Here is a 24,972-nt window from a genome sequence, read left to right as displayed (position 1 = left end):
TCCAGCTGGCCAACTCCTGTCAAACCAGCATGGGGAACAGGCGTTAAATGACAATGTTGACTTGTCCATTGAGATGTTGTGTGTCTTGACCAAGGTTACATTATATGCCCCTGAGAATGTGGTCAGAGCTATTGATATCTAATTCTTTATTACCCACAAGAGGCTAAACACAGAAAGGACAAACAAAGGAACTAAGTCGATTACATCGACCCCAGTGCGTAACTGGTACTTATCTAATCGACCCCGAAAGGATGAAAAGCAAAGTCGAACTCGGTGGAATTTGAACTCAGAACATAGCGGCAGATGAAATACCATTAAGCATTTCGCCTGGCATGCTAACAATTCTGCCAGCTCACCTATGTGGTCATAGCTATTGATATCATTTGGGAATTTTACTACCACTATCAACACACTATTAATTTGGACATCTGCAACTCTTGGGTGGTAATGATGGAGGTGGCTGAAGTGAGGATGAGGAAATTGGCAGTGATGGCAGTGGTGTTAGTGATTATGGTGGTGATGATGACAATGATGACGGAGGAGGTTTCATGATCTGTATTCAAGAGTTATGCTTACAACAGTCTTTACTACAGAAGGAAATCAAAGACATTACTGACATCTTTAACAATGAAACAATGTTATGAAGTTTAATAAATTCATGCATCATAACAAAAATAAGAATATACATAAAACAGAATTTCAATAGATCCCATTAGTTTATATCAGGGATTCTCAACCATTTCTTTTTACCTATGGACCACTTTGATTTTTATTTTACTCTACTGGACTCTCATAGCCTTTTGATGTTTAAAAATAATTCAATTATATTTTTATAATTAAATATTATTAGGAATTGTATAAAAAATTGTTAGAATATTTTGTGTATTGTAGAAGTATAACCTATTTATTGTACATTAAATGTTAATAACTGGTTTATATGAATGAACACACATACACATGTTGGCACTCCGTCGCTTACGACGTCGAGGGTTCCAGTTGATCCGATCAACGGAACAGCCTGCTTGTGAAATTAACGTGCATGTGGCTGAGCACTCCACAGACACGTCTACCCTTAACGTAGTTCTCAGGGATATTCAGCATGACACAGTGGGACAAGGCTGACCCTTTGAATTACAGGCACAACAGAAACAGGAAGTAAGAGTGAGAGAAAGTTGCGGTGGAAGAGTACAGCAGGGTTCGCCACCATCCCCTGCTGGAGCCTCGTGGAGCTTTTAGGTGTTTTCGCTCAATAAACACTCACAACGCCCAGTCTGGGAATCGAAACTGCGATCCTATGACTGCGAGTCCGCTGCCCTAACCACTGGGCCATTGCACCTCCACACACATACACATATTCTTGCATCAATCACCAAAGGAAACAAAAAGAGTCAGCCTTCAAAATTCTTTATTTTTCTACAATTCTCTTGCTTTCTCTATTCAATTTTTTTTATTAATTCTTTCTTTCTTTCTCTCTCTCTCTCCCTCTTTTTAGACAAGTACAGAGAGGACAAGACATTGATGGTGAGACCAGGACAAAAGGAAGCCAAGAATCTCTGCTTGATTCCTCTTCTCACTCAATGGTGACAACATTGACACAATCCCCAAAACAGAGACCTGGTAGTAAGGTCACCAATTCCAAAAGTTCTAACATCAGTAATGGTAACGTTGCAACCACAGTCACACCTGACCGGCCGTCACCTGCTCCGGCCTCTGCTTTAGAACGTCTCGACTCCCTTATAAAAGGGGTCCCACCTACTGACTCTTGTCATCCACCTAAAGAGGATATCTCCCCTCCTCCCACTGCTAAAGTTACTATGAAGAAAAAACCACAAATGCCAGAATACACTGAAGAAAAACCTGAAGTGTCATTACAAGGTGAGAATTGGTTTTGCAAATCTTTTTGTTTTTGATAATCCATTATTGTCTTTCTTCACTTTTTTTCTTTTTCTTCTGTTTCTTCTCTGCCTCCTCTTCCATCTTTTTTGCCTTTCCCCTTCTTTCTCGTCCTTCTTTTTCTTTCATTCATTTTTCTTCTTTCTTTTCTTCTTCTCTTTTCTTCTTTCTTTCCCTCTTCACTGTCTTTCATTCTTCACTTCCTCTTCTTTACTCTTCCTTCTTCCCCTCCTCCAACTGTCACCATTTCATCTTTTTTGCTATTGTCAGACACAATGTATTTAGGACTACATTATCTAATTTGTCATTCCTTTATCTTAAGACCATAAAGGTGTGATTTGATGGAGATTGAGCTATTACTTTTAGCACATCAAACATCTGTGCAGAAACTCATCTTGAACCACGGTTAGTGATAGTTGTTATTGTTGTTTAACCCCAGGCTGGTCCTAACTAGTCCCATCATATCAAGGTCACCTTAACCACATTACAGGCCCCCAGGAAAAACAAATGCACTGAGCTCTATAGTGTTTATTTATTGACAGCAAGCCACAGCATACATTAGTCAAGATTGGTCCCCTAGACTCCCAAGGGCATCAGGCAACTGCCCAGTATGCCCATACCTTAAGGTGACATTGCATTGTATCCTCTGTTTTGATTAGATATGATGTATCCAAGGTGAAGGTGTGTGGCTTAGTCATCAGGTTATTTAGGCTCAAAATTGTAAGGTCTTGAGCTTTGATGCCTGGTGACATGTTGGAATCTTTGTGGTTTTTGTCACTGTTTACAATTTTGTCCCAATCGTCTTCAAATTTGGTATATGGATTAAGTTTTGTATACTAATTATGAAAAGGAAATTCATTTGTCCTATATAAATCCATAATTAAAATGTTATTAGCCTTTACAATTTGCAAAATTTGGGTATTTTAGCCAATCAGAAACAAGTATTTTACATGTGACAATGGCGAAAATTTCCATTTCCATAGTAACCAAAGCAAAGAAGTGCCATGTGTTACATAGCTGATTGTAAGGAACTGTTTCCATAGAAACCAAAGATGCTGCACACGTGCACAAGGAGGAGGAGGAGATATGAGAAAGATAATTTATTTTATAAAATCCTAGTTTAATGTTTTGACATGCTGATGCCCCACCTCCACTGGTGATGGAAGAGATGGCAAACGTGCTATTTTCTGATTGGCTGAAAATTCTGAAAATTATCAAATTTTGAATAACTGTAACATTTTTGCAAAATTTTTTTAGAATAAATGAATAACAGATTTGGATTCAGTGTCAAAAATTGCATCTTTGTGACATGTTAAAAAATATTTTTGAAGATAATTGTAATCAGTGACAAAAACCAAAAAGATCCGTATGTTGTGTCCTTGAGCAAGACACTTTATTTCACATTGCTCCAGTCCAATCAGCTGGCTAAAATGAGTTGTACCTATAATTCAAAGGGCCAACTTTGTCACATCCTGTGTCATACTGAATCTCTCTGACAACTATGTTAAGGGTACACGTGTCTGTGGAGTGCTCAGCCACTTGCATGTTAATTTCAAGAGCAGGCTGTTCCATTGAGTGGATCAACTAGAACACTTGTTGTTGCAACCAACAGAGTGCTGGTAGTAGGTGTATGCAGAACTATATTATGTTATGCGTTCTTTCCTTGTAAGATGGTAGAATGTTATTTGGAAAAGATTTTGCTGCTATTTCTAGTAGGTCAAGCAACCATATAAAGTCTTCCTGTTTGACAGAGTTTATATCAGTTACATTTATGTATTTAAGAAGTGTAGGTCACAAGCAGAAGAGAGGGAGAGAGAGATCGGAGGTAGTTATTGAGAGGAAGACACAAAATGTTCTCAATAGATAATGTGTGAAAAAAAGAATGAGAGAGAGAGAGAGAGAGAGAGAGAGAAGCAGCTTTTGAGAAAAAGAGAGTGGGATTAAGAGAGGGGGAGGAGGAGGAAAGAAAGAGACCAGCTGTTAATGTGTAGGTGGATGTCATATTAAAAGTCTAGTTGTGACAAGTAAGGATAAGATAAAAAAAAAAATCAGGGAAAGAGAGCATGAGTTTATATGAGAGAGGGGAGAAAAAGGAAAGAGAAACCATAAGGTTATGACAGAGAGAGAGAGAGAGAGAGAAGTATAAAAGTTGTTAGAAAGAAAGCAGCTAACCATGATGACAAAATGAGATAGGGTAAAAAGATAGGAAAAAATACGAGATGTAATGGTAATAATGATACAATTTTATAACGAAGAGGATGGAACTTAGAAGTGACTAATTGTGACTTGTGTGAAGAGGTCAAATAACAATTATACAACAAACATGTATGGCTCCTGTAAGTTCAACAAGTGAAACTAAAAGAGAGAAAACCTTTAGCATTCAGTTTAACTCTGTCAAATGTAATGCTTATTCATTCACATTGTTTTGAATTTGTTGGCACTCCGTCGCTTACGATGTCGAGGGTTCCAGTTGATCCGATCAACAGAACAGCCTGCTCGTGAAATTAACGTGCAAGTGGCTGAGCATTCCACAGACACGTGTACCCTTAACGTAATTCTCAGGGATATTCAGCGTGACACAGAGTGTAACAAGGCTGGGCCTTTGAAATACAGGCACAATAGAAACAGGAAGTAAGAGTGAGAGAAAGTTGTGGTGGAAGAGTAAAGCAGGGTTCGCCACCAACCCCTGCCGGAGCCTCGTGGAGCTTTCAGGTGTTTTCGCTCAATAAACACTCACAAGGCCCGGTCTGGGAATCGAAACCGTGATCCTATGACCACGAGTCTGCTAACGTAACCAATGGGCCATTGCGCTGCCACTGTTTTGAATTAATCATGCATTAATCTCACAGCTTCAAGATCTCCATGATGTGATTCTTTTATCCTTGTCTTTTACTTGTTTTAGTTATTAGACTATGGCCATGCTGGGTCATGGCCTCGAAGGGTTTTAGTCAAACAAATCAACCCCAGGCCTTTTTTTTTTAAAGCCTGGTACTTATTCTATTAGTCTGTTTTGCTGAAATGATAAGTGACAGGGACATAAACATACCAACACCAGTCATCAAGTGGTGGTGAGGAACAAACACACACATATACACACACTCATGCACACATACACACACACACATACTCACACACAGCAAGCTGGCAGAAACGCTAGCACGCTTGGCGAAATGCTTAGCAGTATTTTGTCTACCACTATGTTCTGAGTTCAAATTCCGCCAAGGTCGACTTTGCCTTTCATCCTTTCGGGGTCGATTAAATAAGTACCAGTTATGCACTGGGGTCGATATAATCGACTTAATCCGTTTGTCTGTCCTTGTTTGTCCCCTCTGTGTGTAGCTCCTTGTGGGTAGTAAAGAAATAACACACACACACACACACGACAGGCCTCCTTCAGCTTCTGTGTATCAAATACATTCCCAAGGCATTGGTCAGTCCAAGGTTATGGTAGAAGACACTTGACCAAGGTGCCACACTGTGGAATTGAAACCAGAACCATGTGGTTGACAAGCAAACTCCTTACCACATAGCTATGCCTTGTTTATTTTTTGAATGATATCATAGGGTAAATGTGAAAGGCTAGGTCTGGTGATCTGATCAGTTTGAACATAAAATGGGTAGAATATTTGCTGTGCACCCCACCCCCTATATAATCTGTTTAAATTCTAAAGGATTAAAGCCTATAAAAAAACAAACTTCCCTGTATGTAAGTCACAAACAGATTCTGTAGAATGATGTCAGTAGGCCGGTCACAGATGTGCAATTAAAATTTCTGAAACTTCACAAAATAACCAAGAAATATATTATAACAGTTTTTGAGTTTTAAAACGGCTAAAATGACTCTTCTATAGTATAATGAATTCAGTTTTAACATAGAATCTTGGATCAGTTATGGAAGAAATAGAGAAATCTGTTAATAAGCTCATAAATGGTTAAATTGGCAGAAACATTAAGCACACAGAACTATGTCTGACATTGAAATTTAATCCCATTAGGAATATAGGTGCAGGTGTGGTTGTGTGATTGTTTGCTTCCCAATCACATGGTTTTGGGTTCAGTCACACTGCATGGCACTTTTGGAGTCTTCTGTTAGGTTGTCTTGCATGAAATGTCGTATTTTAAATGGGTTTCTTATGAATCATCTGTAAATGGATTTTTAATGAGTTTCTGTTGCCAGTACTGCCTGACTGGCCTTCGTGCGGGTGACACGTAAAAGCACCCACTACACTCTCTGAGTGGTTGGCGTTAGGTAGGGCATCCAGCTGTAAAAACTCTGCCAAATCAGATTGGAGCCTGGTGTAGCCATCTGGTTTCACCAGTCCTCAGTCAAATCGTCCAACCCATGCTAGCATGGAAAGCGGACGTTAAACGACGACGATGATTATGATGATGCTTGCCAACCACTTAGTTCTGGGTTCAATTCCACAGTGTGGTACCTTGGTCAGGTGTCTTCTACTACAGCCCTGGACCAGCCAAAGCCTTGTGAATGGATTTGATACACAGAAGCTGAAGGAGGCCTGTCATGTATATATATATAGTTGTAAATGAGTGTCACTGTCATATAAGCAGCATCATTCATTTACATTATTCTGTGAAAATATACTAGCTACAGGGAAATATTACCTTGCTTAGAACAGATGGTGAGGGCTGATGATAAATGAGGGCTTCCAGCTGTAGAAAATCTGCCTCAATAAGCTCCATCTGACTCATGCAAGCCTGCAAACTCTTTACTCTTTTTACTTGTTTCAGTCATTTGACTGCGGCCATGCTGGAGCACCGCCTTTAGTCGAATCAAATCGACCCCTGGACTTATTCTTTGTAAGCCTAGTACTTATTCTATCGGTCTCTTTTGCCAAACCGCTAAGTTACGGGGACCTAAATACACCAGCATCGGTTGTCAAGCGATGTTGGGGGACAAACACAGACACACAAAAATATACACACACACACACAAACATATACACACACACACACACACACATATATATACATTTATACGACGGGCTTCTTTCAGTTTCCGTCTACCAAATCCACTCACAAAGCTTTGGTTGGCCCGAGGCTATAGTAGAAGACACTTGCCCAAGGTGCCACGCAATGGGACTGAACCGGAGACCATGTGGCTGGTAAGCAAGCTACTTACCACACAGCCACTCTTGCGCCTATTAACATGAACATTAAAACAACGAAGATGATTGTTTTTTAATCTTGAGCTCTCAACTCATGACATATGAGATGTGTCTCCCATTTATTTTATACCGTGTGACTAAACAGAGATGAAAATGGTGACCTATCATCATCATCGTCATTATTATCATCATTTGACATTTGTTTTCCATGCTGGTATGGGTTAGACAATTTGACTGGAGCTGGAGAGCTGCACCAGTCATTTGTTTTGGCTTGGTTTCTCCAGCTGGATACCCTCCCTAATGCCAACCACTTTATGTCTGTCTTTTGCATGTCATCACCATGGATACCTTTTATGTGTCACCAGTTATAGCCAACACTAATTTTGTTATGACATTTCGTATCCAAGACACCAGATGGAAACAAACAATGTTTAATATATAAATTGGTATATCCAATAACATTACACCGCTATGTGTGGTGGCCACTTTTCCATGTTTGCATGGGTCAGATGGCATTTACTGAGGCGGATTTTCTACAACTGGATACTTTGCATGTTACCAACCCTTACCTGTTTCCAAGCAAGGTAATATTTCCCCATTGCTAGACATATTTTTGCAACCTATCAGAAATGAATGACACTGCATATATACATATATATATATATATGTATGACAGTGACCCAATATTTATTTTTTAAACTTGGTACTTATTCTATTGATCTCTTTTGCTGAACTGCTAAGTTACAGAGATGTAAACAAACCAAACACCAGTTGTTAACTGTTGGAGAGGAAGCATACTCACAGACATTTCTGCATATATGCGCATATATATACACACATCCATACAATGAGCTTCTGCGCAGTTTCTGTCTACCAAATCCACTCACAAGGCATTGGTTGGTCAGGGGCTATAGTAGAGAACACTTGCCCAGGATGTCATGCAGTAGGACTGACCCTTAAACCTTCATACAGCCATGTTTGCACCTAATAACTTTTTCAAAATACTCAAATTTTTTTCCAGTCCAAAATTTACAGCCAAAAAAGCTAGGCTGATTTTGGGGACAACTTTGGAGGACCAAAGATTCTGTGTGAAATGAAGCAGGAATTGGAAAGATAGTGATGATGCTTGGATGTCTACGCTGCATTTTTGCACTATACATTACATTGATTATTTTCCTAAATAACAGTAAATGTATTTGAGCCATAATTGTTCATAGTTAAACACTGTCTGTCTGTCTTTTCAGATGCTTCAGAGATTGCTGCTTCTAAAATAAAAACTATTGAACAACCCACTCCAGTGCTACATATCATGAACAATATAAACGAAATGAAAAACAATCAGGAGAAAGTAACAGCTAAGACAGCTCTTCCGATTCCTTCTGACCAAATGAAGTGCAACATCTTAAAGGCTAAGCAACTTGAAAGACAAGCTCATACAGGTTAGTCACTGTTGGCTTCTTTTGTTAATAGCCCTAACAACAAACAGGGAATGGGCAAACAAAAATGAAGCCTTGCTATGGAGAGTTCAATTGTATGGCAGCTGTATGATATACAGTGTTGCCACTGTTAATATGGCAAGTAATGAAACAGAGCAGTGGGATGAAAGAAGTCCTCATCACCAACCTTTTAAGTAATGTAGTCTCAGGTTCAGTCCCATTGCACAACACCTTGGATAAGTGTCTTCTACAATAACTCTGGGTTAGCCACAACTTTGTGGGTGTTTTGATAGAGTGAAACTAGGAGAAGCTTGACAAATACATAAATGTGTGTGTGTGTGTGTGTGCGTGTACCCTCGACTTAACATTATGTGGTCGTTGTAAGAGAATATCACTGTCATACAAGCAAAGCTGTTTGTTTCCAGTCTTCTGTGAAAAACATGTTTGGCAGCCACAGGGGAAGTATTACCTTGCATGGAAATTGGAGGGTTGGCTACTGGAAGGGCATCTGACCATAGAAAAACTGCCTCAGCGAATCCTATCTGACACATGCAAGCTTGAAAAAGTGGATGTTAAAACGATGATGATGATGGTTTTTTGAGCCGAGAAGAAAGCCTCAATATGCTAGAAATAGCAGTCAAGTTTTCTTCAAATCATATGCTATTCTTTTGAAAAAGACAAAGACACTGGATAACATAGTCCTATATATATACCCATAAGACAATTGGAATGCTTTTGATCACAGGTCTACCTGATCAGGGTTAACCTGAAGTTAAACAACAATGGAACCTCTAAATGGTTTGCTTGACCTGCTTGAAATAGCAGCCAATTCTCCTTCAATTTACATCCTGTTGCTTTTATTTATTTATTATTTTTTTTTTCTTAGCAGAGAAGGCAGTGCCCATGACCCTTCGCAGGGCCTCAGAGTGGTAGCAGAAAGGAAGTGGGGAGAATGATATTTTCAGACCAGAGACCTGATCTGAATGCTTACAACATAGTGGTGTCCACTAAAGGTACCCAAGGACCAAATGGTGGTGTTAAACTAGGCAATGAATTCAGTCTGTAGTAGTAAGATATTTGGCTGCTATTTCTAGCAGGTTAACCATGTAAGGGCTCCTTCATTGGCTCCTGCATTCTTTGAAATTTGTTGGTGTTGGTGGTGGTGTTATTATTTAGCCTTAGGTCTGTCTTAACAGACCAGACAGCTCTCTGATCAAAAGCCAATCCAACCATGACCATTCTGTCATACCTGGTATAGTGTAACTTGGTTAACATTAGCCAATGCTTCTTTTTATAAGACAATAAGCATGTAGTTCAAAGGAGATTTGGCTGTTATTACTAGCATGTTGAGTGACCATATAGAATCTACCTTATTTGTTGTTATTGCTGTTTCTTTTGCTGTTATTTTTTGTGGGTTTTTTCTGTTTGTCTTTTGTTGTTGTTGCCAATTTTATCAAAGTAAATCTCTTGTAATTTCTTTTGTTCCAGTGAAAACAGAAGTTATCACAGAATTCTCTGCCAAGTAAGTTACTCATTAATGCAGCTTTAATTAATTAATTAATTAATTAATTAAATACTTCCAACCCTGTATGCATATATATATGTTTGTATATACATGTGTATCTGTGTATGTTTGTGTATGTTTGGTATCTTTTATTTTTTTTCCCTATGTTCAGTGATGGAAATATATGAGGCACACAGGGGCATGGTACTCTACTCCCCTACTTTTCAACTGTAAGAGAAAGGTAGCTTGTAGTACCTAGTCCTACTATCTCAGCCTCAGTCTTCTGGACCTTAACCATACCCCTTGTTTCTAATACCGATTTCCACCACTGCCGATGTTTATTTACAAACCTCCTTCTCTATGAAGCTGGTGGTTTTAGGGTCCACGTGTTGCATGGTCTTTAATTAACTGTACAGTGTTGTGGCAGTTTACCTGTTGACCCTCTTTTGGCATGCGTCACACTTATTTGCATTGATCCTTGTGTTTCACATACACCATAGGGGAAAGGGAGAGGGTTCAACTCAGCAAAGTTTGAGAAATAAGTTTGATTCCTTGAACAAACAACAGACCTCGAATGATTTGAATTGAGAGCTTTAAGAATAGATAGTTCCTTGTTGATTTGGACATACAAATTCTTCCATGAGAAAAAAAAATGTTTAAAAAATGTATAAAAAAAGATGAGGAGGAAGAGAAGAGGGAAGGAGGAGTAAAAAAATGTGGTACGTTTTATTTCGTCCTATTTTTTGTCCTATTTTTTTGTCCTTTTTTTTTTTTTGGTCCTATTTTTTCCCTATTTTTTTTTTGTCCTTTTTTTTTCTTTTTTGTCCCACAACTCCGCACTTGCATTAAAGTATTTCTTACCAATGTTATGAGGTGATCTTCATTTCAGAGCTGAGATATCTAACAATGAAGAGGATGTTTATGATGAAGTTGACAATGATAACGATGGTGTTACTGACGCTACAACCTCTTCAACAACTTCTAGTGCTAATATAATGTCTGATAATGGACTGCAGGGAGAACATTCTGAAGATGCCTTCTCAACCAGTTCTAACTCTAATGAGAAAAGGTATCTACATACTGTCCCTTTGGTAAATCTGGCGTTAACCTTAGACCTTAGAAAAGCCAGCCAGCCAACCAGCTATAGCATTAACAGCCAAGTAGTCTTCAGCAAACTAATTTAGATGCTACTTATTATCATTATTATTATTATTATTATTATTAATTATCATTATTGATACTACTACTACTACTACTTTCTTCTTTTTGAAAATTAAACTGCTTCGTTAATTAACATATGCTCGTTCAAATCAGCTTGTTTATATGTTGGATCCGAGATCAATGAACCATCAGAGATAAACGTGACTAATGATGAGTGATGATTGATGGATTTGCAAAAAGATGTATTAACAGAAAAATGTGGAAACTGCTGAAAATTCTCAGCAACATTTTTACTTCTGCTGTTGCTAACCAATATCAACATTAACTGTTTGTGCTCATTACTAATGCAAATACTAATGATTTACTAATTAACTGCTTTAATACTTTAACATATACTAACCATGGTGATAGGTTTGTGTGTATGTGTATATATATATATATATATGTATATACATGTATATATATATATATATACATGTATGTGTGTGTGTGTGTGTATATATATATATATATATATATATATATATATATACATGTATATATATGTATATATATATATACATGTATGTGTGTGTGTATATATATATATATATATATATATATACATACACACACACACACACACACAACTAATCATTTAGACTAACCAAAATCATAGATTAATACCTTAATACCTCTTATTCCGCTTTTGGTTTTGAGTTTTATTCTGGTATTCCAAACTAATACTAACAAACTAATTGAGATATTAATCATCATTGCTAATTATCCTATTTTGTCACAATATTTTTTCTTTTCAATTTTTGTTTTTATTAATTAATTAATGAGACAGAAGCATGGACCACACTCATACTGTTTATGGCCAGTCCTAGATTGGTGACAGTAAAGCAATTGGTATTCAAATTTATTACAGACACATTTTTTATTGGTTTTCAATCTCTGTTTTCTTTTTTGGTCAGAATTTGTCACTTAGGAAATGATTGTTCGTCTCTCTCTCCCTCCCTCTCCAGCCACACTACTTTCATGGATTCTCATGACTCTATCGCCATCCAGTTCCATTATTATGAATTTGATTTGGGAGCCTGAGTCATGGTGAATTTTTCTTTAGCTGATTACACAACCATGGACACCACCCCTATGGATGCTTTGCAGTTACTCTCTTGATAGAACTTGGTGATCCTGACCATTGATCTTCTAGGATTCCTCCGCTCAGCATCAACATAAGTACCACTGGCTCAGTTGAACTCTACTACTACCTCTTCACAGTCTGCCATGCTGCAGTCCCATATCATTAACTATTTTGATACTAACCCACCTGATACTATCCCTAGATTTACAAACCTCCCGTCTTAAAGCTTTCTAAATTAAAATCTTCCGTCAAAATTCCATGTTACTTTATTGTTCAAAACACCACCAGCTCAATAACAACAATTATTTTACTAAGTTCTTCATTATTTTCAAAATTAATTGAAATAAAGACAGTGTATTTCAACAGACATTTAAACAAATCACATATTTTTATAATTAAATATTAGGAATTGAATTATATAAAACAAATTGTTAAAATGATCGAAACTAAAACTTTCCATCAAAATTCTATGTTTATGTTCAGAACACCTGCTTTATAATCCTTTCTCCTATAAGTACAAGGTCTGAATTTTTTCTTTTTGCACGCGCGTGCGGGGGGGGGGGGGGGGGGGCTTGTCGATTTCATCCTTTCAGGGTCAACTAAAATAAGTACCAGTCGAGCACTGGGGTCGATGTAATTGACTTACCCCTCAACCCAAAACTTACTGGCCTTGGGCCAAAATTTGAAATCATCATCATTATTATTATTATCATTATTGATTCTCAGTGGTATAAGGCCTTGAGTTCTTTATTTTAACAGTGGTTTACTAATGAATAAACTAACATTTTAGTGTGTGTTTGCATGTGAATGATTTAAACCAAAATGAGCAAAGAGAAATAACTCAGATTGGCCAGTGGCATGTATAAGTATACCAAATACCAGACAACATAAAATTTTGATTTATTAAAATTACCTCCACCTCTGTGTGTCTGTGTGTGTTTGTAAATATGTACATCAATGAATACCCATTGATGTACAGAAAACTCAAGAAACAATAATCAATACAGGAAGTAGAGTATAATATTTCCTTATTAAGAGCTGAAACTGTCTCATTACAGCAGTCAAGAAGAAACCAGTCGGCTAAAGAAACCCAAATCTATCAGCTCAACTTCGTCCACATCCAGTTGTAACGGGTAACTATATGAGTTATTGCCTCTATTTTTTTTTTTTTTTACTTGTTTCAGTAATTTGATTATGGCCATGTTGGGGTGTCACCTTGGAGAATCTTTTAGGCAAATGAATCAACCCCAGTACTTATTTCTTTTTAAGCCTATTACTTATTCTACCAGTCTCTTTTGCTAAACCACTAAGTTACAGTGACTTAAACACATCAGCACTGGTTGTCAAGCACATACACTCACTCTCTCTCTCACACACACACACACACACACACACACACAAGACTGGTTTCAGTTTCCATCTGTTAAATCTGTTCACAAGGCTTTGGTCAACTCTGAAACTGTAGTAGAAGACACTTGCCCAAGGTGCCACGCAGTGCAACTGAACCAAGAACCATGTGGTTGAGAAACAAGCTTCTTACCGCACAGCCATGCCTGTTTACTTATTTTTATTGTTGATGAGAATTTTCTTGTGTATTATTACTAAATTCCATGAGTCAGCAAGAGTTATTTTGAATCATGCCATCACAGAGACTTTTCCTCTAAGCACTGATAGAATTTGATCACTTGGTTACATGAACATCATATTTGATTAAAGATTTTAAATTCAAAAAAGCCCACCCAGTAACAAGGGTCAGTCAACAGTTACTTGCCATGAAGGTTATTTTATTTTAAATCTAGCACTCTAAGAATCAACCAATGTCTATTTTTTTGTATATTGATCTAGATTTTCCTCTGTCTATTTATCTACCCAACCACCTATCTACATCTTCACTATCTATCTATCTCGCTCTCTTTCTCCTTCTCCCTCTCCCTCTCAGGGCAGCGAGCTGGCAGAGTTGTTACCATGCAAGGCAAAAATGCTTAGCAGCATTTCATCCATCTTTACGTTCTGAGTTCAAATGACACTGAGACTGATTTGCCTTTCATTTGATAAAATAAATACCAGTTGTGCCAAAATTTGACCCTAATATTTCTATCTGTTTGTCTATTTATTGATATATCTGTCTATCAATATTTTTTCTCCCTACTCTGCCAATGCAGTCAAGTCTCGAAACCTCCAACAACAAAAAAAAAAATGATATGACAATGAAGATCATTCAACTACATTGATGTTATGGACCCAGACACATTATGTGAAACTGAGGCCCTATCAAAGATAACGATGAACAGAGGTTCCTGGTGCTGCATAGTAAAATGCATCCTCAGTTTGCAGTTGTGTAAAACAGAAGTTGAACATTGATTTGGACTAAATAAATACACATAGACATATCCATATGTATTTTATCATTGTGAAATTCAGCCCAATGAGATAATTTTCAGCAGTCTGGAATGTAGATTAATCCAATAAATGGTGTTGTAATTTCACAACTCATCAGGATTTACTTGTTGTTTGGAGAGATAGATAAAGTGATGCTATGTATAGACACCGGGAATGGTCAGCTGCAGAGTGTAGATGTTAGTGGAATGGATAGATACAGGATGTAGGTGTTGATTCTATTGATGAAGTGTATTGATATTAATTAGACAGACAAACATACCCTATCAATCAATGAATGAAGGAGCTGTAAATGTTCACTAAATTGCCATCGCCTGGAGAAAGACAGTGTGTTGGCTTCTGTTAACTTCTCTCATGAGAACTGTGGTGTCCTAGGAAGAGGGTTACATGTTCCTAGATTTATACCGTGTCTATTATATCTATCGTACCATTATATATTGCTATAAATGGTCAGGGAAAGTCATGTCTTTATTATCTCCTTTCAGTTTTGATGTTCCCAGAATTGAAACAGGAACTGACCAGAAAAAAACAAATGAAGTTTTTGTGACAAATTCAAAAATATCAAAAATTCCTCAGGTAAAATCATTTCATTTTTGTTTTTTAGACACTTCTTGAAGGAAATAGTCTGGGCATGTTTACACAACTATGTTTGTGTTAGTGTGTGCATGCACATGTGCACACATACACATGCATGCAAAGATGTGTAAACATATCACAGACAGAAGAGAAGTTTACATAAACCAGATGCAACTATTCCGGTTGGTAACATTTACATGTTATTCAGCCTAACAAAATCCCTTGTCCTGTTTTATGAGGGAGAAACCTTTTGATGACAGCCGCTAAGAGTTTTCAAACACTTCCAAAATTTAGTCTGTTTCAGATATCTCAAGGGTGACTATAAACAGTAAATGCTATCTGGGTATGCCACTTCCCTAATTCTTATTAATAGCATGTAGCTTACATATTGGGAACTGTTAGGCTGGTGAGCCTATAACTGGTGGGGTGCTGTTTTTAGTTCCAAGGGAGAATTTACAAGTACTAAGAAAAATATAAAATCTTTAATTTTACAAATTTGTAAGTTTTTTTTTCTTATCTTTTACATGTTTCAGTCATTAGACTGGTCATTACAGATTATATTTCAACTACAAATATTATTTATAAATTTTAACATTTACTTGGTTCCTAAGGACTCTTTGATTGTATTTCTCCTGTTATATTACTTATTTTTATTCTATATAACAAAAGAAACACAAAAGTCTTTATAGTTTTTATTTATATTAGATTTAAAATCTCTGCTCCAAAAATGAGACACTGACTATTAATAGGTTAATGAGTTCAAAGTGAAGGTCAGCTTTTAGATCTAGCTTCATCTATCCACAGTTGTTGTTGGTTAGGCCCGTGAACAAAGGCATCAAGTCCGTGACAATAACTTCTTTGATAGAGGAGCATATATATATAGAGAGTTCAGACTTGGGGAGAGATGGGCTCTGCCTAGTTTAGAACAAATAAGACCCACCATATTCCACAATCACAACTATACAATACCATCAAGAGTTAAGAACACATATATGTATATATACACTCACACACACACTTTATTTAATCCCCTCATAGTCTGCCATAATCTACTTTGGTCTATAATTATCCACTGGGTTTCACAGCATTGAGCAGATGAGTGACGTATCTCCAGGAGAGGTGGTCAGTCTGTTATTGATAAGTTTTCACATGGGCAAAAAATAAACTCAGAACTCCAAGCTGACAAATTTAACAACAGTTTCACTGTGCTGCCACTGCTTCCTGTACTGTTCTTGTTTAGACCCAAGTCAACCCCAATCCAACATATCTAACAATCAAATAACTATAACCGTCCCTTTATTCTGTATATCTAGGAATTCATTTTTTTTAAGGCAGTAGGGGTTTGATTTGAGGGAGAGTTGGCTGCTTATCTTAGCTGGTTGAGCTACTGTAGCATAGGGGTTCTCTTGGGTTAACCTTAGTAAACTTACTTAGCCCCCACAGGTAAACAATCCAAGTAAATTATTGGTTTTTAGAGAAGTTGTCATGTATTGAGGTAAGAAATAAACATTTCACTGCTTTCTTGTGCTTTTGTGTTTCCACAATCTTTTAAATTCTTTTATTATTTTTAATGTTGTTGTTGTTGTTGTTGCTTTCTCTTTGAAATAAAACAGTTATTTCTCTTGTGCTTTCACAGCGGGATTCAGCAAGAACAAGGGTCTTGCTGTCTTCTGAAAAGGGGAAACCTCAACTACAGGAGGATGCGTCAAGACACAAGGACACAGCAGGGAAATTATCTTTCCCACCCAGCAGTCCCAGCATCCCTAACAATAATTTCGACAGGGCTTCCATTTCCTCAAAGCCCCCTTCAGCTGAGATACTTATTAATTTCTCCTCAAATAGCAAGAATGGCAATGTGGATGAACCTCAGCCTACTGGAAGGAATCCATTCCGTTCTGGGAATTCTCAAATCCCTTCTCCATTGCAGAAGTCTCCTCCTTCCCAGATTCCTTCAGCACAGGTGACAGTCAATAAAGCTGGTCAACAAAATATTGCCAAAAACCAATCTCAGATGCGTGTGCCATCACAGATCCCATCTCTGTCACAAAATATGCCACCCACCCAGATCCCTACGCTCTCACAAAACTTGCCCCCAAGCAATATCCCTGCTCCATCACAGAGCTCCCCTCCCTCTCAAATCCCTTCTCTTTCACAAAATTCCCCTCCTTCTCTGATCCCTGCACCATCACAAAGCTCCTCTTCTACTCAAATCCCTGCATTTTCTCAGATACCTTCTCCCACATCAAATTCCAAAAATCCCTTTTACAATTCCAAAAACAGGGCTACAAACCCTTTTGCTAATGAAGACAACCAGAAAAGTCTTCCAAGATCTAAGAATCCGTTCATCAGTCTGGCAAATGAGGAATCATTGTCACAAAAGTCTAAGCTACCAGTTCTGAACACAACCAAACCTCAAGACCTTAATATTTTGGATAACCCCTCTTCTAAGAATTCTGACATGAATAGCCCAATAACAGCTGAACTTGATTCTATTGTCGCCACCCTTACCACTGCTGGAGACAACAAGATGATGCCACCACCATCATCTTCCTCATCGGAGCCACAGAAAACTTCTGTTCACTCATCCGAGAGTTCTTCTGCTCCTCCCCTTGTCAGTCGAATCGTCAAGCCTGCCAGTGATGTGGTTATCCATGTAAGTTTCCTCATATCCATTCAGGTTGTCAAGTCTCTTCCAAACTGCTATGTTCATTTTCCACCCCCTCAACTTCCTTCTTTTCCTTTCCTTATTCATTTGTACTCTTCCTTGTCTTACCATTTTTTAGCATGGTTCTTCTAATGATAACATATAGCACTCTTTCACTCTTGTTCCAATTGTCTATTTCTAACTAACACGTCTCCATTTAAAACTAGTTGTAGCCTCCTTGTGCTGGTTATCTCCTTCCCTAATATTTATTAACCTATTAAACAATTTACTCATCCAATGCCTGTGCATCTTGCTCTCCTTTCAACATTCTCACCCTCTTAATTAAACATTTGCTAATTTTCTCTACATGATGTTGTCTATGTCATTATCGTTGTTGTTATTGTTTAGTTCCAGTCAAACCCACATCAAGCAGACTTCTGGTCAAAAGCATCCCAACCATGACCATCAAATTCTTTTGGTGGTCAGGGTGTTATTTAGGACTAATGTGTGGTCTTGCTTTCTTTTTTTTAAGATGATGGGATGTGATTTGAGGGAGATTTGGCTGCTATCTAGCAGATCAAACAATCACAAAGAGGTTTCATCTTTGGCTCTCCTGCTGCTTGTTGATCTTTCCTTCCTGGAGGCATCTAACAAATTTGATTTGTTACATAGCTGACAAAGGAGAGAGAGAGATTTTTGGAACTGGAATGTTGTGGTACTGGAATGTATTAATGTATTGTTATGACACTGTTGTTGTGCTGCTGTAATGTGTTGTTGTGTTGGAATGTGTTAATGTTTCGTAATTGATGCAGTACTGTGTTGTGAGCTGAATGAATTAAACCTTTGCATTCATAACATTTGTGTGGGGATAACATGAAAAAAAAAAAACTTGAAAATCAGATTAGCAAGATAATTAGAAACTCCTATTCAGAATAGAAACAAAAATATTAAAATAGCAAAAAACATAACAGACAAGAGAAATCCCATACTGGTGGTGTTTAAGAAACTTTTTGTAATAGACAAAAGAATCATTGTGGAAACTTGGGGTGATCAAAGAGCTATTTATTTGTAATATTAAAGCAATAAACACTCTGAATTTGGTATAAATGAGGTAGGGTATCTCTTTCAGGTGTGAGTATAACCATTTTGATACCAACTTACCCATGACCACCTTTGCTTCTATGATTCAAATTCAATTTGCTAAAGTGATCTGAATTAAAATCTTTCATTAAAATTCCATGATAATTTATGTTCTAAACATGAGGTTAATCCTTTTGATACTAATCTGCCTGAGACACACACACATGTACACAACAGTCTTCTTTCAGTTCCCCTCTACCAAATCCACTCACAAGGCTTTGGTCAACCCAAGGCTATAGTAGAAGACACTTGCCCAAGGTGCCACACAGTGAGACATGTGGTTGAAAAGCAAGTTTCTCCCCACCCAGCTATGCCTGATTAATTTATGTTCCAAATACCAGATTAATAGTTCTTTCTGCTATAGGCAAAAGGTGTGAAATTTTGTTAGGGTGGAGCTGGTTAATTACGTCATTCCCATTTCTCACCTGGTACTTGATTTATTGACCCCAAAAGGATAAAAGGTAAAAATCAATCTTGACAGCATTTTAACTCACACCAGCTTAATACTGATAAAGTTATTTTACCAAATTCTTCATTTTTAAAATTAATTGAAACAGATGCAATGTTTTTCAACAGAAATACGGTGACAAAAGGGTCTGTAATGACAAAGTTATTTCACTAATTCTTCAGGTGCAAGTGGGGTTCAGTCCCACTGCATGACACCTTGGGCAGGTGCCTTCTACTATAGCCTTGGCCAACCAAAGCCTTGTAAATGGATTTGGTAGAAGGAAACTGAAAGAAGCCTGTTGTATGCATATATATATATATATATATATATATATATATATATATGTATGTGTCTTTGTGTCGGTGTTTGTCTCCCCACACTGCTTGACAACTGGTACTGGTGTGTTTACATCCCCATAACTTAGCGATTCAAGAAAAAAGACTGACAGAATAAGTTCTAGGCTTTAAAAAAAATAAGTAGTGGGGTCGATACAGATGACTAAAAATTCTTCAAAGCTGAGCCCCAGCATGACCACAGTCTAATGACTGAAACAAGTAGAAGAAAAGATAAAGTATAGATTATTTCCAAAATTACACCTTCTCCTCAGCTTACAACCAAGTTCCATTCTGACTGACCAGTCATAAGTCAATCTGGTCGTTAGTCACATTAGTCATAAGTCAAGGAGAAGGTGTAATTGAAACAAAGGCAGTGTAGTTCAACAGAAATATGACAACAACAGACTGAATATCCTTGTATCTGATATATATTATCCGTCTGTTATATGGTGCTGTGGAAGTTAAGAACATTAAATGCATACATTTGGTTAAAAAAAATTCAGAGTTCAAACCCAATTAAAGGATATGGCATTTGTTTAGACATAGGACATGTAGAGGAAAGAGAATTTAAGGAACAAATATGTAGAAATGGAAATATAATAGATGAAGTTAATATTTTGGAAAATGCTAAATATTTCAGTTTACTGATTACTCAAGGAATGATATATGTGTGTATATATATATATATATATATATGAAAGTAAACAAAGTTTATTTTAGAAGCGTTGAGATGTATTGAGATTTATTTCTGTGTGTGTGTATATATATATATATATATTATTGGATGAATGCATGTTCATCTTTTGGAATTTTTTCCTTAGATTTCTAATGTCTTTTCTTCATACTTTACATTCAAATTTTAGGTATGAATGTATAGGTATGAAAGCTTGTATTGAAATAATGTGTTGCTTGTCTGTCACAGCTAACATTGGCAACTATGTAAACTGAATTGCATTAACCTTTTGCAATATACAACAGAACATCTACAGTGGAACTGAACTCAAGGTCATTGGATTGGTTGTCCACAACCCTAGCCACTCAGCCACTTTATGTTTACCCATAGTGATATAACAAAGTCTCTAAGCAATAAACTATATATTTTCCTTTCTTTTGGTCAAACATAGATGTTATACATTGTTGTTTAACTCCAAAGAGGCCTGATAGGTTAAACCTATGCTCAAAGACATCCCAGCTATGACTATCTGGTCTTAAGGTGTGATTTGTGTAATGCTCAGCTCCCATCATGGTTCATGGTAGTTGTAGTTTAGCCCCAAGCTCAATCCCGACTGAGCAGACCTCTGATCAATGACATTCCATTGGTGACCATCCTATCATTTCAAGGTGTCTTTTCTTTATTATAAAGGAAAAAGATATAATTTGTGAGATATTTGGCTTCTATTTCAAGTAGGTTATATCACTATGGGTAAACATGAAGTGGCTAAGTGTAAAGGGTAGTGGACAACCTTGCTGAAGATCCCTAATTGACTTATAAATGTTATACAAACTATGATGGTTGCTAATGGTATTATTTAACCCTGGGTCAGGCCTGAGTAAGCAGACCTATAATCAAAGACATTCCAGCCACAATCATCTCTGTCTTTCTTCTGGAATTGTGTACCTTACTCTTCTTTTTGTTTTAAGGGTATGATTTGGAGTAGGTTTGGCTGCTATTTCTAGCTGATTGAGCTACTATGTAGTGCCTCCCTTATTAGCTCATATATATCATGGGAGAAGAGAGTGGGAAGTAACCAGTCAGTCTTAACAACACAGTTAGAGAAGTAGACAGACAGACAGAGAGCCACACAGGTATATGGACAGACTGACAGATGGGCATAAGTAGACACCCATGGATAGACACACAGGTAAACAGACAGACAGACACACACACACACACACACACACACACATACAGATAAGAAAAAACAAAACAAGAAAGAAGGGGCTATGCACTGGAAAATATGGAAGGATGATTACCTTTGAACAAAAGCGATGGGAGGGTGGGTGTATGGTCACATGATCACTTTTATACCTCCCCATCCACCCCCACTCTTTTACTATTATTACCACATTCCACATCAAAATAGTCATCAAATCATTAATCCGTTGTTAAACCTGGATGGATCTCTAACGAGGAAATTTGCATGCTTGATTAATTTTATTGTTGTTGCTGCTTGTTTGTTTGTTATTGTTCTTATATCTTTGCTTGTTAACCCATTCTCTGCCTATTTGAAACTTTGTTGTTTGTTTTGGCTTATTTTTTAATTTTTTGTTTTTCCTTTTTGTGACTTTTTTGTTTATTTTTATCTTTGCTTTAGCATTATTTTTTTTTTATTTTGCTTTCTTTTAAAAATATTTTGGGGATTATTTTTTTAATTCCACAGTTTCTATGTCTTAAAAAAATCATTTATTTATCAAGTAATTGTATTTTCTCGGTGTATCAACTTATTAATTTGGAATTGCTTGACATAAATTAATTTGAATATATAATATGATTAATTGATGTGGATTCCCTAATCACAGGTAATTCTGTGAACAGGGCATTCACTTGCTTTATATGTATATATATATATATATATAAACCAAACTCTACACAGTTGCTCAAACTAGAAACAGTAGCCAAACCAGCTTACTATCTCAAAACCAGCTTACTACTTTAAGATAGTAAGCTGGTTTGGCTACTGTTTCTAGTTTGAGCAACTGTGTAGAGTTTGGTTTCTCTAAATACTAGCACTTTGGTTTGTTTTTTTTTTTGTTCTGCAGTGTCCATTATATAGAGAAATTTTTCATTGAGTCTATTAATAGAGCATATTTTAGGGGCCTAAAACGTAAGTCCTTTTTAAGGAAACATGTTAAAAAGAAAATCTATTTGTTAAGTCTTAGGATTTAATTACAACCTGTACCAATGTGGCATGGGAATAGCACTTCGAGCAAGATCGTTCGTCACCATCCTGGCACTTGTGCCAGTGGCACGTGAAAAGACATTCGAGCAAGATCGTTGCCAGAGCCGATAGGCTGGCCCCTATGCAGATGACACGTAAAATACACCATTCCAAGCATGGCCGTTGACCGTTACCAATGTCGCCTCCCTGGCACTTAGGCCAGTGGCACGTGAAAAGACATTCGAGTGAGATTGTTGCCATTGCCAATGAGCTGGCTCCTGTGCAGGTGTCACGTAAAACACACCATTTCGAGTGTGGCCGTTGCCAGTTCCGCCTGACTGGCCCTTGTGCTGGTGGCACGTAAAACACCCACTACACTCTCGGAGTGGTTGGCGTTAGGAAGGGCATCCAGCTGTAGAAACTCTGCCAGATCAGATTGGAGCCTGGTGTCGCCTCCTGGTCCACCAGTCCTCAGTCAAATCGTCCAACCCATGCTAGCATGGAAAGTGGACGTTAAACGATGATGATGATGATGATGATATAAATACATACATATATGTATGTGTATTTATATGTATATTTGTCTATATATGTATGTGTGTATGTATATATATATATATATATATATATATATACACACACACACACACATATATGTATGTGTATTTATATGTATATTTGTCTATATATATGTATATATATATATATATATATATATATATATATATATATACACACACACACACACACACACACACATATATGTATGTGTATTTATATGTATATTTGTCTATATATATGTATATATATATATATATATATATATATATATACATACACACACACACACATATATATACATATATGTATGTATGTGTATATATATATATACATGTACATATATATATTATATATATATATATATATATATATATATATATATGAATAAAGAGAGAAAAAGATAAAGAGACCAATGGCAAAGTTAGAAATATATTTTATGGATAAAGTCTTACAGCTGTTCCAGGGAAAATCCAATGTATCCCATCATCGGAGATGGTAATAGTAGAGGAATGGATTATTACATATATAAGAGGAGAGTTGTAGTAAGAAGTGTGAGCGATGCACTGAAAAAAGAACAAAGAAGAAACAGTACTTGGAGTGTAGCTTCATTCCAGCAGTAAACATCCATGTAAAGAATCCTTGTGGGTATTTTCCGGAGATAATTGAAGTAGCAAAGGTGGATATATATCATATCGTATCCGGAGTACTATGTGCGTTGTTTGCTCAAAGGATAGCCCAAATCAAGTGAGAGATGTGTGTAGGGTCAAAAGGTCAAGCCTTAATAACAATGGTTTCCAACTTTGGCACAAGGCCAGCAATTTTAGGGTGGGGATTAAGTCAGTTATATTATTTTATCGACCCCAAAATGATGAAAGGCAAAGTCAAACTTAGCAGAATCTGAGCTGAATTCAATTCTGCTAAGTACTTAGCCCAGTGCACTAATGATCGTGCCAGTTTGTCATTTAAATAATAATATTAATTGTTATAGTAATTGTAATAATAATGCTGATGATGACAATAAAACTAAAATTGTTTCTGTATGTTTGTTTGACAGGAGACCTCATTCACTGGAACGAAGTGTGTGACTCGTAAAACATCTACAACCAGTTCTAAGAGTTTACCATGCAGGACAGCATTGGTGAACCATAATATTCCACGAACACAGTCAGCATCCACTTCAGAAGATGCCAACTCACATTTCAAAGGCCAAAAGCGATCCACTCTGACAACAGAATTGTGAAATGGACACATGGGGGCAGGGATATCATGACAAGAGTCTTGACCAGTGATACACACACACACACACGTGCTTATATGTACCAACACACTATTTCATATATACACACATATACAAACATACCTTCAGAGATGTAAATACTGAAACAGATACACATCTACATACAAACACACATGAACACATAGATATATGCAAACACTCACACGCTATATGCACTATATACATTATATGTGTGTGTGTGTGTGTGTGTGTGTGTGTGTGTGTGTGTGTGTGTGTGTGTGTGTGTGTGAAAACTCTGTTTCTCACATAACGGAAATGGAATGTACTGGTTGCCTAGCAACATTTCAATTTGACTGTAAATGTTTGAATCACATCTGCCTTAGCATTTAATATTATACACACATGTACAGTTATGTGTGGGCATGCAGCCACCCACACAAATACATATATATACACACACACTCCATATATATATGTATGTATGTATGTATGTATGTATGTATGTATGT

At 37.0% G+C, this 24,972-nt stretch overlaps 1 protein-coding gene across 4 annotated transcripts in view; it reads left to right on the top strand.

Moving 5' to 3' along the window:
* LOC106884072 (uncharacterized) overlaps positions 1-24,643 on the top strand; it is a 236,730-nt gene extending 212,087 nt beyond the window's left edge. The window contains exons 12-19 of one of the 4 annotated variants that reach the window (XM_052974294.2): positions 1,493-1,875; positions 8,264-8,458; positions 9,944-9,977; positions 10,849-11,028; positions 13,305-13,379; positions 15,129-15,219; positions 16,856-17,872; positions 24,281-24,643. In XM_052974294.2, the coding sequence (XP_052830254.2) occupies positions 1,493-1,875; positions 8,264-8,458; positions 9,944-9,977; positions 10,849-11,028; positions 13,305-13,379; positions 15,129-15,219; positions 16,856-17,872; positions 24,281-24,466 (2,161 nt within the window). In that variant the 3' untranslated portion in view covers positions 24,467-24,643. The remainder of the gene's footprint in view (positions 1-1,492; positions 1,876-8,263; positions 8,459-9,943; positions 9,978-10,848; positions 11,029-13,304; positions 13,380-15,128; positions 15,220-16,855; positions 17,873-24,280) is intronic. The other 3 variants (XM_052974295.2, XM_052974296.2, XM_052974297.2) reach the window with 3 other exon arrangements.
* The last annotated feature ends 329 nt before the right edge of the window (positions 24,644-24,972 follow it).

The sequence above is a fragment of the Octopus bimaculoides genome, chromosome 18, assembly GCF_046866305.1.
Source record: "Octopus bimaculoides isolate indiv1 chromosome 18, ASM4686630v1, whole genome shotgun sequence".
In the NCBI taxonomy this organism is placed as follows: domain Eukaryota; kingdom Metazoa; phylum Mollusca; class Cephalopoda; order Octopoda; family Octopodidae; genus Octopus; species Octopus bimaculoides.
Note: the sequence above shows the minus strand (reverse complement) of the source record. Positions and strands in the feature narration are given on the sequence as shown.